Source organism: Rhinoraja longicauda, chromosome 7 (genome assembly GCF_053455715.1).
Source record: "Rhinoraja longicauda isolate Sanriku21f chromosome 7, sRhiLon1.1, whole genome shotgun sequence".
Taxonomy (NCBI): Eukaryota; Metazoa; Chordata; class Chondrichthyes; order Rajiformes; family Arhynchobatidae; genus Rhinoraja; species Rhinoraja longicauda.
The window spans coordinates 19236353-19253057 of record NC_135959.1 but is presented as its reverse complement, the minus strand read 5'-3'; the positions used below and the strand labels follow the sequence as shown (position 1 = coordinate 19253057).

The 16705-nt window shown below is 43.9% G+C and overlaps 1 protein-coding gene across 1 annotated transcript in view; it reads right to left on the bottom strand.

Moving 5' to 3' along the window:
- Window positions 1-16705, bottom strand: part of nalcn (sodium leak channel, non-selective) — a 173384-nt gene that overhangs the window by 58979 nt on the left and 97700 nt on the right. The window contains 9 exon segments of the mRNA XM_078402211.1: window positions 2652-2772; window positions 4804-4860; window positions 5374-5496; window positions 5577-5668; window positions 7482-7551; window positions 8545-8646; window positions 10539-10612; window positions 12441-12579; window positions 15037-15173. Of these exon segments, the coding sequence (XP_078258337.1) occupies window positions 2652-2772; window positions 4804-4860; window positions 5374-5496; window positions 5577-5668; window positions 7482-7551; window positions 8545-8646; window positions 10539-10612; window positions 12441-12579; window positions 15037-15173 (915 nt within the window).

Genomic DNA, 16705 nt, shown 5'->3' with positions numbered 1-16705 from the left:
TGCCAAAAGCATTTCTGACCACCCTATATACCGGCGATTCCATGCACCTGCACTCCTAGATCCCTCTGCTCTCCAACTCTTCCCAGAGCCCTACCATTCACTGTTTAGGTCCTGCCCATGTTAGACTTACCAAAATGCAACACCTCACATTTCTCTATTAAATTCCATCAACCATTCCTCAGCCCACCTGGCCAACCAATCAAGATCCTGCTGCAATTTTTCACAATCTTCTTCATTATCTGCAAAACCACTCAGTTTTGTATCACCAGCAAACCTGCTAATTTTGCCATGTATGTTCTCATCCAAATTATTGATATAGATGACAAACAGTAACAGGTCTAGCACCAAACCCTTAGGCACACCACTAGTCACAGGGCTCCAGCCCGAGAAGCAACCTTCCAGAAATCACCCTCCGCTTCCTTCCATGAGGCCAATTTTCCATCCATTCCGCTATCTCTCCTTTGATCCCATGCAATCTAACCTTCCAGAGCAGCCTACCATGTGGAACCTTGTCGAATGCTTTAGGGGCTAGTGGAATCAGGAGATATGGGACCACATATACATCTACAGCTCTGCCCTCATCGGCCCTTTTGGGTCGCGTCTTAAAAAAACACAATCAGATTTGTTGGACACCACCTCCCACGTACAAAACCATGCTGACTATCCCTATTCAGCCGTCTAAATGACTGTATATCCTATCCCTCAGAATACTCTCTAGTAACTTTCCAACTATAGAAGGCAGAGGGTGATGGTAGAAGGGTGCTTCTGTGACTGGAGGCCGGTGTCCAGTGGGGTGCCGCAGGGATCGGTGTTGGGTCCCTTACTGTTTGTAATCTACATAAATGATCTGGATGTCAACGTACAGGGCATGATCAGCCAGTTTGCAGATGACACAAAGGTAGGGGGGGTGGTGAATAGCGAGGAAGGGATCTGCAAGCTGCAGGAAGATATAGATGAGATGGTCAGATGGGCGGAGCAGTGGCAGATGGAATTTAATCCTGAAAAGTGCGAGGTGATGCACTTTGGCAGAAATAACTTGGAGAGGGAGTACACCATGAATGGAAGGACCCTAGGGAAGACAGGGGTACAGAGGGACCTTGGAGTACAGGTATACAAGTCCTTGAAGGCAGCAGGACAGGTGGACAGGGTGGTCAAAAAGGCATATGGGTTACTGGCCTTCATTAGCCGGGGCATCGAATATAAAAGTAGGGGGGGTAATGATGGAATTGTACAGAACACTGGTGAGGCCACAGCTGGAGTATTGTGTACAGTTCTGGTCACCACATTATAGAAAGGATGTGATAGCTTTGGAGAGGGTGCAGAGGAGATTCACCAGGATGCTGCCAGGGATGAAGGGCCTCGGCTATGAGGAGAGACTGAGCAGACTGGGGTTGCTTTCCCTGGAGCAGAGAAGGCTGAGAGGGGACATGATCGAGGTGTACAAGATCATGAGGGGCATAGATAAGGTAGATGGCGGGGAACTTCTTCCACTGGTGGAAGGTTCAACAACGAGGGGACATGGATACCGGGTAAGGGGAGGGAGGTTTCGGGAGGATGTGAGAAAGAACTTTTTCACCCAGAGGGTGGTTGGAGTCTGGAACTCACTGCCTGGGGTGGTGGTGGAGGCGGGAACACTCACAACGTTTAAGAGGCATTTGGATGGGCACTTGAAATGCTACAACATTCAGGGCTACTGTCCAAATGCGGGAAAATGGGATTAAAATTAGACTGTGTTTGGTAACGGGCGGCGTGGACACGATGGGCCGAAGGGCCTCTTTCTGTGCTGTAGGACTCTATGACTATAACTCTATGAGATGTTAAGCTCCCTGGACTATATTTCCCAGCATTTTCCCTGCAGCCTTTCTTGAATTAGAGGCACAACATTTGCCACCCTCCAGTCTTCTGGCACCTCTCCTGTATTTAAAGACGACTCGTAAATTTCAACCAGGGCTCCCGCAATTTCCCCTCTAGTTTCCCTCAATGTCCTCGGATATATCTGATCAAGCCCTGGTGATTTGTCAACCTTCATACACATTAGTACCTTCAGCACCTCTTCTACCATAACACTGACTGCTCTCAAGGCACTTCCATTGACTGCCCCAAGTTCCTCCGTCCTCCTGTCATTCTCCTTGGTAAATACAGAGGAGAAATATTCATTGAAGACCTTGCCCATCTCCTGTGGCTCCATACAGAAGTGACTGCTTTGATTCCTGAGAGGTTCCACTCTCTCTCTAGTTACCCTTTTCCTGCTTATGTATTTATAAAATCTCTTGGGATTGTCTTTAATGCAATCTGCCAGAGCTATCTCCTGGCCCCTTTTTGCCCTTCTGATTTGCCTTTTTTAGTTGACTTCTCAGTTCCTGAAACTCCTCAAGGGATGCATTTGATCCCAGCTGCCTGTACCTGTCCCATGTGTCGTTCTTATTCTTGACCAATACCAATTCTTGACCAATTCCCTCGTTAGCCAAGCTTCCTTACGTTTGCCTGCCTAGCCCTTCACTCTGATAAATAATCACTGAACTTTTGCAGAATTATTTTCCTATTATAACTTGATATTAATGCTTGCACTACACATTGTATCATATACCAATAAATAAGGGTGAGAGGAGAATATTTCTTCATTGAAAAAGCATCATCAGGTGTAACTTTACCTGCAAGGTTGGTGTGTACATGACTGTTGTAAATGGCGTTTCAAACATCATTGATATGCAAGAGCAGATGGTAACTGCGATCATTACCCAGTCCAGGTAGGTGACCAGTCCAAGAAGATCACTAGCAGACAGCATAAGGAAACAGTTACATCGAGAAGGACACACATCAACTAGCGGAGAGCACTAACTGTGGCTACATATAAAGGGGCAGTAGAGAAGTTAATTTACAGAGAGATCTGGAGGTGTTCCCTGAAAGGGCAGTGAGGACAGATTAGTTTTAGTTTTAGAGATACAGTGTGGAAACAGGCCCGTCGGCCCGCCGTGTCTGCACCGACCAGCAATCACCCGTACACTAGTTCTATCACACTCACATTTCTCTGCATTAAATTCCATCAACCATTCCTCAGCCCACCTGGCCAATACACACTATGGACAATTTACAGAAGCCAATTAACCTACAAACTAGCACATCTTTGGAGTGTGGGAGGAAACCGAAGCACCTGAAGAAAACCCACGCGGTCGCAAAGTGAACGTACAAACTCCGTAGAGAGAGCACCTGTCGTCAGGATTGAATCCGGGTCTCTGGCGCTGTACCACTGTGCCACTGTGCCACCCAATAGGGAACTATTGATACTTGAAAAGGAGATGTTTATACAGATGTTTATACAGACTGGGACTAATTGGAGAGCACCTTCAAAGAGTTGGCACCACTGTGATGTGTCAAATAGTTTGTTATGTGCTGTGAGATTCTGTGAATGGGCCACTGTTGGAAATAGTAGCTTCCAATTCCTGGGCATTAACATCTCGTACGATCTGTCCTGGGCTCAGCATGTAGATGCAATCATGAAGAAAGTACACCAGCACCCCTACTTTCTTAGAGGTTACTGAAGGAGATTTGAAATGTCACAGATTACTAACAACGTCTACAACTCCACAGAAGGTTGTATCCTGAATGGTTGCATCAACAGCCTTTTATGGCAATTCCAACAGGCAGAGAATGCAAGAGGCTGCACACAGGGCTGGACAGAGCCCACTGAAATTTACTAAGACAAATTACTAGGATCATTTCAACTGTAAGGAATGCAGATGTCGCTTCAGGTCAAAGATCAGAGCCATTACTGCAGGTAACATGGTCATAAGATCTAATAGTCACTCTTATCAGATGCAATTAAAGAAGGCAGCATCTATCATTAAGGATCCCCACCAACTGGGTCATGCCCTCTCCTCGATGCTATCATTGGGCAGGAAGCCTTAAGTCTCATACTTAGTTTCAGGAACAACTACTTTCCTACAACCATCAGGTTCTTGAACCAACCTGCAAATCTCTAGGCCAACCTCAGAAATGGAACAACCATCACCGCCACTGATATGGACTTGTTTTTAAATGTGTTTTGCACCAATGTCGTGTTTTTGCACTAATGTCTTGTTTTGCACAGTATTTTTCTTTTCACTGTCTCGTATAAATTATATTCTGTGTGTTGCCTGTGAGCCTATGATGCTACTGGCATTTAAGAGACCTTTGGATAGGCAAATGGATATGCAGGGAATGGAGGGATATGGATTTTCTGCAGGCAGAATAGAGTAGGTCATGGTATCGTGTTCAGCACAGCCATCGTGGGCCCAAGGGCCTGTTCTAGTTCTGTACTGTTGTATGTTCTAAGCAAGCTGCTCATTGTACCTGTACCTCACTGCACTTGTGCCTCATTGTACTTGTGCATTTTGCAATAAATTCTATTGACTTGAATGTAAACTTTTTCCTTCGGACAAATAGCGATTGGAGTTTCGCTATTTAATAAGATGGTACATCAGTATGTAAAAGGTGTACGAAAATGATTGGAACAGAAAACTCTGAAAGGAACAGGACAGTCATCGCGGGCCAAATTATACTGAATTATACCTAGAAGTTGCAGAATCCAGTGCTGTGGAAAGAATGTAGTAGGTGAGACACAAAACACACTGAACGTTTATTAATTTAAGACAAATTACTATGAAAATTTCGCCTGTAATGAATGCAGATGTTGGTTCAGGTCAGAGCTCAGGGCAGTTACTACAGATAATACAGTAATAAGATCTAATGGTCACTCTTCTTACTAGACGTAATTAAAAATGCAATAATGCTCACAGTAATGGAAGGCCAGAAAGCCGTACTTACTACAGCTGATGATATTTGGTGTTCTTAACTGCTCCTGTGATTGGATCGATTTTTGATCTAAAAGATAAAACTCCGGTTGTGAGGCACAGTATAAACAGGCAGCGGCACCAGCACTAACATCCCAGTGAGCTCTGGGCCGATGCGCTAAGGCCATGAGAAAATCTTCAATTCCAAGGTCATATGAAAGAGAAAAGGTGAGGAGAGAGAGTAGCTGGAGAGGAGAGGGGATTGGGGTGGAATGAAAAGAGAGAGGGTGGAGGAGGGAGGAGATGGAGAATACTGGGTGGAGCAGGGAGAAAGGAGGCCGCGGGGGTAGATCGGATAAGGGGAATTGGGGGAAGGGGAGAGATGGGAGGTGGGGAAGGGAATAGAGGGAGGTAGGGGAGGGGGCAGGGTGCAAGAGAGGGAGAGGAATGTGAGAGGAGAAAAGAGCACGAGAGTGAGAGGAGGGCAAGAGGAGGGGAGAGGGCAAAAGGAGGGGGCAAAAGGAGGGCGAGAGGTCAAAAGGTCAAGAGGAGTGTGGTGGACGGGGGGGGGGGGGGGGGGGGGGGGAGTTAGAGAAAGACTTACGCATTGAATCGTGCCCTCACCACCACACGGCAGAATGTTCTAAACCGGTGCTCTCGACCAACTATAAAGAGAGGTTTGTCAAAATAAGGATGATTTTCACGTAATTCTTCCTCTTGGACCTTGCTGAAAAGGAAAAAAAGATTTTTCATTCAGTGAAATGTAAGGAGACTTTGAAAACATTTTGCAGGGAAATCCAAAGTTACCGCTTCATTTCAGCTTGTTGTTTTTTCTCTTGTATCATCTTTATTTCACTGTCTTCTCGCTGTGCATTCCGGTACCGAACTGTGCTGGAATGCTACATGGGGAAAGAAAGAGACTTTAAACATATTCTGAGATGGTCAAGGTTGTGAAAAACCCAACAATTGAAGTGTGAAGTTTAGTTTATTGTACCGAGGTACAGTGAAAAGCTTTTGTTGCGTGCTAACGAGTCAGCGGAAGGACAATACATGATTACAACTGCCCCATCCACGGTGTACAGATACATGATAAAGGGAATAACATTCAGTGCAAGATAAAGTCCAATGAAAGGTAGTCCGAGGGTCTCCAATGAGGTAGATAGTAGCTCAAGACCACCCTCTAAGTTAATTAATAAACCAGTATCAAAAGCATAACCAAGATGTCAGGTGTCAGGGGATGTGGGGAGAAGGCAAGAGAATAGGGTTGAGAGGGAAAAATAGATCAGCCATGAATGAATGGTGGAGTTGACTTGATGGGCCGAATGGCCTAATTCTGCTCCTACAATTTATAAACTTTTCATTCAGTGGCCCCAGTGCTTGTAAAGTGGTGCACATCTTTCTGTGGAAAGCAGTGTGTACTATTTGCAATGGGAAGAGATACGCTTTCCATGGTTTAAGTTTCAAACGTGTTGTGGGCTGATGCAGTGCAAAGTGGTAACAGAGAGAAAACAGGGTATCGCTCAGCTTCTGAGATGCAATGGAGACTCAAGAGACTGCAGGTGCTGGAATCTGAGTAGCCGAGATGCAAGGACTGCAAAATGAGCAAAAGGCAGTGCTGAGAGAGGAATTGTGTTTGAAAGTGGATGGAAAAATCTGGCAGAAATTGAAAGAGAGATAGAGACTGAAAAAAAAAAGGTTTTAAGAAAATGAATGTGAAATTCAATCAAATAAATCTCCAGCCATAATTAAAGAACTGAAGGAATGAGATTCTGAATAGTTGAAGTTAATTTTCAATGTCATCTAGAGCATTGGCCAATAATTAATGCTTACCACAGTATTAAGATATTCGGGAGTATAATAAGGTACCACTAAGAGAGCTCTGAAACAGACAGGCCATAATGTTCACGTTTAGTTCAGTCTAGACAAGTCCAGGAACCTCACTGTATTTATTACTTTGAATGATGGAGAGAAGAAGCAGGCATCAAGTTATTGTTCACAAAATGTAGAAACAAAGAACTGCATTTGCAGTTATACCAAAGATGGACACAATGTGCTGGAGTAACTCAGGATGTCAGTAACCTTGCTTTCGCTTGGGTAGCTTACAACCCCGTGGTAGAAACATTGAAATCTCTAGTTTTAAGTAACTTAATCACATACCATCCCCCCCCCCCCCCTCCTCCTCTCGTCATTTTATCCAGTTCAACTGTTCTCCACATTGTTTGTTTTAAGATCGCACCTTCCTTAGCCAACAGTGGACCTACTAGGCAATGCCCTGCCTGAGGTCATTTGTGGCTGGTCCTGATTGGTCCTGGTCTTTTCTCATCTCCAGCTCTTCACCTCCCAACCCCTTACTTTCAGTCTGAAGAATGCATCCGACCTGAAACGTCACCCATTCTTTTTTTCCAGCAATGCAGCTTGACCCACTGAGTTAATCCAGCACTTGGTATCTATTCAAGGTATGCTAGTTTGCACTGACCGCCTGCCGTATAGCACACCCGGGCTCAGTATTTCTCTGCTGTTGCCTGTATTTACTTCTGTTCAGTTCAGTTTATTGTCACGTGTACCGAGATACAGTGAAAAGCTTGCGTTGCATCCTAACCAGTCTGGTCTTAACCTTCAGCGCTACCCGCTGTCTCACTGATTCACTCTAACAATAGCAAGGGACAAGTGCTGTCTACGCTCTGCGAATTGAGTTAGTTCATGTTCACCCACATCTTGTGACAGCGTTTCCAGTGATTTGCCTCTGCTGATTCTTTGAGAGCTCGACCCATGACGGAGGGACCTAGAAAAAAGGGAATCAGTGCTCAAAGAACTGGATTCAAACATCTGCCTTCATCCATATAAGGCCAGAAGTAACAGACACAGAAATTAGGATTAATCACAATTTTTAACATTTAACTGCAGCTTCCTGACATTGTGGGAACTCTGACAGTGCTGCACAGTCCAGCATATGCTTTAAAATAATTATTTTAAAGAAGGAAACAGGGAATAAACCGGAGGTTGTTGGCTGCATCCTTCCCCCCATTGACGAACTGTACCCTGCAAGGGCCAGGAAGCGAGCGGGCAAGATCATCTCTGACCCCTCTCACCCTGGCCACAAACTCTTTGAAACAATTCCTTCTGGAAGGCGACTCCGGACTATCAAAGCAGCCACAGCCAGACATAAAAAATGCTTTTTTCCCCACGAGTGATAGTTCTACTCAATAACCAAAGTCTGTAGTTTCTTTTTTGCTCTGGTTTATTTTCACCCACATGTTTAGACCGTAATGATGTATCCTTAGTGTTTTGATGAGTTTATGCTTTATTCTTAATTGTTAACTGTATGTTTGTGTTGTCATTTGTGTGCGGAGCACCAAGGCACATTCCTTGTATCTGCATACTTGGCCAATAAACTTATTAATTAATTCATTCGTTCATTCATTCATTTATTTTTTCATCCAACGTCTTTCACCAACATCATCTTTCCCTTGTATGTTTACCCAGCTTCACCCGGAAACCTATCCCTGCTTTTCCCAGAGGACATGCATTTCACGTTCCCCCTACTCACTTTCTCCTGAATTCCAGATTTAGATTGTGAGTGAAGCAGAGGATACCAAGCTTACTGTGCCGACCAGTACCCCAAGCAGGTTTTAAACATCCATTAATAAACATGACAACCATTTTGTTAGGCTTTGCATTCTCTGGCAAGCAATTAACCATTGACCCAATGTCAGTGAGAAATGTCACTGAGGGGCACCTGATGCTTTGCAAGTGCGAGGTTTGTCTGCGCTATTACCTGCGTTCCTGACGGATGTGGTGCTGCACACTTAAAATAGAACGTTCCTTTGCAGGTTGTCCCTCGAAGGATCCTCCCAACAGACGCTGGCGAGTGCAGATGCTGCAGAAACCGGCAGAAATCAACAGGTAGTTTTATTTTTTGAATTAAACTTCAATTAAACTTTTTTTCTTGGCACTACTTTTTTCGTAGGTACAGTTATCCCAGGTGCAGTTTATAAACTTGTATCAGCGCACCCGTCTTCAAAAGCATTCACAATTCTCCAAGTTTCGAGACAAACCTGCTTGCATATTGCTGACTGCGAAGTCTGTCACGAACCAGTGTCATTGGGCAGTATTCGAAAACAACCCTCTCCTTGAAACATTTAATCTGGGAAGTTTGTAGACTTAAAAGCCAATCAGCTCTAAAGAGTTTTTCAGTAAAGAGAGTTAATTTGCATTGGCAAATTGCAATGTACAAAACTACTTTCTTGATTGGTTTGATCTCAGCTGAATTGAAGGGAACGCCTTCCTAAAAGAACCTTATGTTCTAGAGGCCCCCTAAATGACTAGGCACGAGTGAAAACACAGCTAGGAGAGCTGGTTGGTAGGCCGGTTCAATTGGAAGATCTGAATTTGAGAGGAATTCTTGTAAAAGAAGCCTAAAAGGTCGGGGAAACTCAATGTGCCTTGAACACAGTGACCTCAGCAAAATCATAGCAAAAGGGAACCGCAGACTGGTGATTGCTGCCGTTCCATTGTGTGAGGGATGATAGTACCGCCAAGTGCCAAGTAATTTCCAAATGTAGGCACTATAGTTCATAGTGAAATATTAATCTTCCTTATTATTTAATAAATTTATTGCTGTTGGAATGAAATCAGAACCTTGTTATTGATGTGCCTACCAGTAATGACTGGGCAAACTGTGCACTGGTTTGATTCCTCATTAAATAACTGCAGTATTTTCAAGCTTCATGTGTTAAACCTCCCCAATTAATGCAGTGAGAAATCTCACCACCGTTGTCCCTCCTGGGGTTGGATACTCGACTGATTTTTGGCCACAACTGGTCAAAAATCTTATGCATTCTGGCTGAAATCTCAACCACACGAGTAACAGGAGGATGCCTTTCAGGCCCCTTCAGTCTAACCCACCATCCAACTTGAATACGAGTGAAATTGTGCTCACGTTTGGCCTGGGTTTCTTAGGAGGATGGCCTTTTAACAGATCTCCCGACCCACATAGAGGTTGGGGCTGAGATGTCAATTTAGCCTGGCCTCTGCACCACCCCTAGACTCAGCAGCAACTCCAACAGTGAAAGGTAACTGTCCTGTGCAGAGGTGTCACTGCACTCAGTGACAAATAAGTGCAGCTCGGCAGTTAGTTTATTTTACTTTATCTTAATTAATTTTGATCGTTCCAGAAACGGAGAAGGTATCTGGAATCAAATATATAATTTTAACAGTTTTCTAATTGAGTTCAGACAATTTGAAGTATTTTTAAATAGAGGCCAGATAACAGAGAAACAGTCCTGCAGTCCTCCATTTACGCCAACCACCGGAAGCACCCAAACCTACAATGATCCTATTTTTTCCTTCCCACATTCCTATCAATTCCTCCCACTTACCTTGTACCAGTCATTCAGACATGAAGAGGAACTTACAGCGGCAAATTAACCGAGAAACCCTACGTGTCTTTGGGATGGAGGAAGAAACTAGAGGACCCAGGAGAAACCCATGGGGTCACAAGGAGTATATGCAAACTCTGCACAGTGAGCACCCGAGGTCAGGATTGAACCTGGGTCACTGGAGATGTGAGACCGCAGCTCCTCCAGCTTCCCCAACATACCCCCCAATGTCTCTGATTGTTACCCTTTCTCCCCCAAAGATAAACACTGAAAGGTGTAACCAAAATTGAACCAATGGGTGAACTTCTTTGAACACAGAGGCAGAAATTACAAAGCATGGCTAAGTTACTTAGAAGTTACAAAGCATGGCTAAGTTACTAAAGAACCTTACCGGAAGATTTTATTTACCGCATTTTCCTTTTCAAGAAGGTTTCGGGCTTGGATGCTGGAAACTGATCTGCGCAACTGAAAGTGATCAATAATAGGAGAGGGAGGTTAAATCAGGAGACTGGAAATTAGCAAGCCCACCCCGTCACAGAGAGAACATGTAAACTCCACAGACAGCACCCCCGGGGTCCAGATTGAACCCGGGATGCTGGTTCGACGAGGCAGCAGCTCTCCTGAAAGTGGCAAAAGAAGTAGTGGTATTAAAGAAGGCATGTGGTATTCATGCTTTCATAATTTGGAGTATTGAGTATAAGAGTCAGGAAGTCATGATGCAGTGTTGTAGAACTGGGTTTAGCCTAAATTTGGAGCATTGCGTGCAGTTCTGGTTGCTCCATTACAGAAAGGATAGAGGAGGCTATGGAAGAGGTGCAGAGGAGGTTGCCAGAATAATGCAAGGATTATGGGGTATTAACTACATGGAGTGGTTGGACAGACTTGAATTGTTTTCTGTGGAATGCCGGAGGTTGCGGTGAGACATGATAGAAGTATATAACTTTATGGGAGGCATACATAGGGTGGACAAAATGTGCAGGAAGGAAGTGCAGATGCTGGTTCCCACTGAAGACAGACAGAAAAAGCTGGAGTAACTCAGCCGGTCAGGCAACATCTTTGGAGAAAAGGAACAGGTGATGTTTCGGGGTCAAGACCCTTCTTCAGACTGAGAGTCAGGGGAAAGGGAAATGAGTGATATAGAAAGTAAATGGAACAAATGAATGAAAGATATGCAAAAAGCAATGATGATCAAGGGAAGGTGGAGGTCACAATGGTTCATTGGTGGCTATGGGGTAGGTGATAAGAGCTATACAGACAGTGAAACTCAACAGGACAGCAATGAAACTAGTACGACACGGTATGAATGTTGATTTGTCTAACTTCAATAATCTTTGCATCCCCTCTCTCTCCATCCCTCCCCCACCCTAGTTGTCATACTAGTTTCACTGTCAGGATCATTTTCCCATGAGGGAATATCAAATACTAGAGGGCATAGCATTAAGGTGAGAGGGGAAAAGGTTTAAGGAGTTGTGCAGGGCAAGTTTATTTTACACAGATGGTGGTGAGTGCTTGGAATGTGATGATTGATGCAGATTGGATAATGGCATTTACGAGACTTTGGGATAGGCATATGGATGTGCAGAAAATGGACGGATATGCATTATGTCGGTCTTTGCATCATTTTCAGCACAGACATCGTCTGCCGAAGGTAGACACAAAATGCTGGAGTAATTCAGTGGGTTAGGCAGTATCTCTGGAGAAAATGGATAGCTGATGTTTCAGGTCGGCACCCTTCTTCAGACTGGTCTGAAAGGTCTGTTCTTGTGCTGCGCTCTTCTATGTACTATCTGCACCACTGTAGCACCCACTGGAGAACTGCATTTTCAGAAGTGCTGAGTTGAGGTGAGCCATTAAAGTTACCTGTCAGCCTGCTTGTGGGATCAAGAGGATTTCAATGAATCTACTTTGACGAGAAACTGAGTTCAGGAGCAATCCCTGACATGCTGCTGAAGTATTTATCCAACAGGCAACAGAAACAGGTTACCTGTTTCCTTAATGTACTACAGCTTGAGCAGTCTAGCTGCACACAAGTTAACTGTGGCCTTCCTGCACTGGAATGTTTCATTGGCTGTGAAGTGATTAAATAAATTCTCAGGCTGTGAGAGGAATCACGGAATTTTATCAAACTTACACATTTCCCAAGATAGCAAATTTCTACAAAAATCAATCAGTGCAATGTTGTCTTAAAACAAAGGTCAAATACTTTGCAATAAACACTGCCTGCACTTACTGGCCAATTTTTGCAGAAATCCACCTTGTTTTTTCAGAGGACGATCATTTCTAACTGTCTTACCTTTTGATCAATGTACTTGTTATCCTCAATATAGGACCTCTTGGAATGGTCACATGACGATGACCCTGATGGTAGTCGGCGGAGCAGACAGCTTGTGTCCTGTTGCTGACGATCAATAAACTGCTTCATAAAGCTTTCCCTGAACACGAAACATTGGTAAAACGTTAGACCAAAATGGTGCAATGTACCTGAATCACCACACAATTTACAACGAAGAATTATGTGCATTAAAATAAATTGCTTTTGCCATTTTACAGGCTAATATTTGGAAGTTTAGAAACGGCACGAGGATTCCAGGGAAATTACGGAATTCGATCAGCACCAGAGGACGTTCAACTGGCGTTGAACAGGATCAGGTCTGCTTCTTAGAGAACTGGTTGGCAGACAGGAAGCAAAGCGTAGGAATTAACGGGCCCTTTTCAGAATGGCAGGCAGTGACTAGTGGGGTGCCGCAAGGCTCGGTACTGGGACCCCAGTTATTTACAATACATATTAGCAATTTAGACAAGAGAATTAAATATAACATATCCAAGTTTGCGGATGACACAAGGCCGGGTGGCAATGTGGGCTGCGATGAGGATGCTAAGTGGCTTGGATAGCTAGGGTGACTTGGATAGGTTGGGTGAGTGGGCAGATGCAGAATAATGTGGATAAATGTGAGGTTACCCACTTTGGCGGCAAGAACAGGAAGGCAGATTATTATCTGAATGGTGTCAGATTAGGAAAAGTGGAGGTGCAACGAGACCTGGGTGTGCTTGTACATCAGTCACTGAAAGTAAGCATTCAGGCAGTGAAGAAAGCTAATGGCATGTTGGCCTTCATTGCAAGAGGATTTGAGTTTAGGAGCAAGGAGGACCTACTGTAGTTGTACAGGGCCCTGGTGAGACTGCACCTGCAGTATTGTGTGCAATTTTGGTCTCCCAATTTGAGGAAGGACTTTATTGCTATTGAGGGAGGGCAGCGTAGGTTCACCAGGTTAATTCCTGGGATGGCGGGACTGACATATGAGGAAAGAATGGATCTACAGGGCTTGTATTCACTGGAATTTAGAAGGATGAGAGGGGATCTTATAGAAACATATAAAATTCTTAAAGGATTGGTCAAGCTAGATGCAGGAAAAATGTTGAGGGAGTCCAGAACCAGGGGTCACAGTTTAAGAATAAGGGACAGGACATTTAGGACTGAGATGAGGAAAAACTTCTTCACCCAGAGAGTTGTGAATCTGTGGAATTCACTGCCACAGAAGGCAGTGGAGGCCAATTCACTGGATGTTTTCAAGAGAGAGTTAAATTTAGCTCTGAGGGCCAAAGGAATCAAGGGATATGGAGAAAAAGCAAGAACAGGGTACTGATTTTAGATAATCAGCCATGGTCATATTGAATGACGGTGCTGACTTGAAGGGCTGAATGGCCTACTCTGCACCAATTTTTCTATGTTTCTATGTTCAAAGCAGAAACACCAGTATTAAGTTGCTGGGCTGAAAGGTCTGTCTCTTCAGCTGTAAATACTCCAGCTTGAAAACTTGAAAGAAATAGAAGCAGGAGTCAACCATTTGCCCCAATGAGCATGCTTTGCTGTTTGATGCCAACATGATCTTTTACTTCATGCACTAACCCTTTTTCCTTTAATCTTTCAGTAATTTTACTGAGTTGTCTTTTTTTAAATAAACCAACACCTGCAGTTCATTGTTTCTACATCTATTCCACTTCTTTGTCTAGGATACTGAATATACCTCAGAAACTGAGCACAATCATCTTGGGTAGCGGATTCAGCACCTTCTGGATGAAGCAAGTTCTTATTTTGAGAACGTGACCCCTAATCCATAAATTCCAGTCACAGAAAACATCAACTCCACATCCATTCTGGCAAACCTCTATACTCGATATCCACTCTGCCACCTCTCATTCTTCTAAACTCTTGAGAGTAGAGGCCCTGTTTGCTTCATCGCTTGCACAACAAGTACTTCATCCCAGGAATCCATCTGGTGAATCTTCACTGCTCTCCCTCAATTGCAAGTGTCCTTCTTTAGTAAAGGAGCCCTATGCACAATAGTCCAGTGTGTGGTCTCACCCGAGTTTGTATAATCACACAGTCTGAACTGAGGATGAAGCCAGTGGCTCACAGTTCCAGAGACTTGGGTTCGATCCTGACCTTGGTCGCTGTCTGTGTGGAGTTTGTACATTCTCGCTGTGACCACAGAATTTCCTCCCCAGGTGCTGAGATTTCTTCCCACATCTCAAAGACCTGCAGGGTTTGGTCAATATCTGCTGCGGATTATGCCTTAGGTTTGGTAAATGACCAGAGAATTGGTGGGGAGTTGAAGGGCATGTGAGAATGAATAAGTTGCATGGCTACAGGGAAAAAAGAAATGGGACTCTGCTGGGAGCTAGCATATTCACAATGGGCTAAAGAGCCTCCTTCTGTGCCATTATAAGTAAGTAAACTTTCTCCATGTCTCACTTTGCCAGTGTAGGCCCTAAGAAAACTGGAGAAACGACCTGCAGGTTCCTTGATCGGAGTTAAAAGTTACTATTGCCTTCATCTTGCTTACAGAAGCAACATCTTGCACACACTCAACATGTTCATCAACACCAACCTGATTCTGGGAACTGAGAAGTCTGAGGGCAGTTTGGATATTTTCACCATCTGTGGCCTGTTTGGAAACTTTTCAAAGATTCGGAGCCGAAGAGGGAGCTTCTCTTTGGTATCAGCATTGGCTTCACTCTGCTTAATCTGAAATTAAAATAACGCATTGATCAGTAATCATTAACAAATCTTAAGGTGTTCCTGATTAGAAATAGGATGGGGATAAAATGGACTCCGAGGAGTAAACAGCTACAGTTAAACAAATTGGTGAAGAAGCTAGCTCTGAGAAGAGGAGGAGGGGTCTAGGAGAGGGGGAGTTCCAAAACATGGGGCCCAGGCAGCAGAAGGCACACTGCCAGTGCAGTGAGTTACAACCCAGCCCATTCTCTCACTCAGTTTTCAGTCGTGGAGCCATACAGTACAGAAACAGGCCCTTCAGCCCAACTTGTCAATGCCAAGCAAGATGTCTCTTTCTAAGATGGTCCCATTTGCCCACATTTGACCTATATCCCTTTAAATCTCAGTCAGAAATGTTTTATTGTCGTATGTCCTGAAATGGAACAATGAAATTCTTACTTGCAGTAGCACAACAAATATGCATAGTACTCAGTAAATCATAATCATAGTTTATTAGCCAAGTATGTTTTGCAACATACGAGGAATTTGATTTGCCATACAGTCATACCAATAAAAAGCAACAAGACACACAAAATACATTTTAACATAAACATCCACGACAGTGTCTCCTCCACGTTCCTCACTGTGATGTAAGGCGAAAAAAAAAGTTCAATCTCTTCCCTTCTTTGTCAGGGGCCTCGAGTCTTCCGTTGACGGGACGATCTTGGCTCCCGTAGCCGGCGGTCGGGCCCGCCACGTCAGGGCGATCAAGCTCCCGCATCGGGGGGGATCTCAGCTCCCCTGCGCCAGGCGATCAGACCCTGGGTCGGGGTTAGTCGAACCTCTTGCAACTTCGGAGCTTCCCGACATCAGTCTCTACCCGAGACTGCAAACTCCTCGATGGTGAAATCCGCAGGCCGCGGTTGGAGCGTCGATCCCAGGCAAGGGATCGCAGGCTCTGATGGTAAGTCCACGGCCGTGCAGTGGGGCTCAAGGTCAGTCTCGAGCAAAGCTTCCAGCTACATGATGTTAGGCCGCAGAGCGATCGGAGATACGATCCGGAAAACAATCGCATCTCCGGCAAGGTAAGAGATTGAAAAAAGGTTACTTTTTAAACACACTAAAAATAACAAAAAAGACGAAACACCATAATAAACTATATATAATTTATATATATAATATTTATATAAATACATATATAGTTGTTTATTATGGCATATATATATTATATATATACACGCAATAATATATTAGATATATTACATATATATATATATATATATATATATATATATATATATATATATATATAAAAAACACACAAACACTCAAATTCTCAAACACAGTCACACTGGTGTCAAGGGAAAAATTGAGCTCAAATAAACATTTCACTGTTATGATAACGTTGCCAACTTTACTCCAATTTTGAAGGACTAATTGCAAACCAATTAAGTAAATTCTTCCATCAGGTTGTTCGAAACAGCTGCAAATCGTCCCAATGAGCAACTAATCCAACCCTGAACCATCATTCAGATGAAAATTTTTAAAGCTTCTTCAATCAC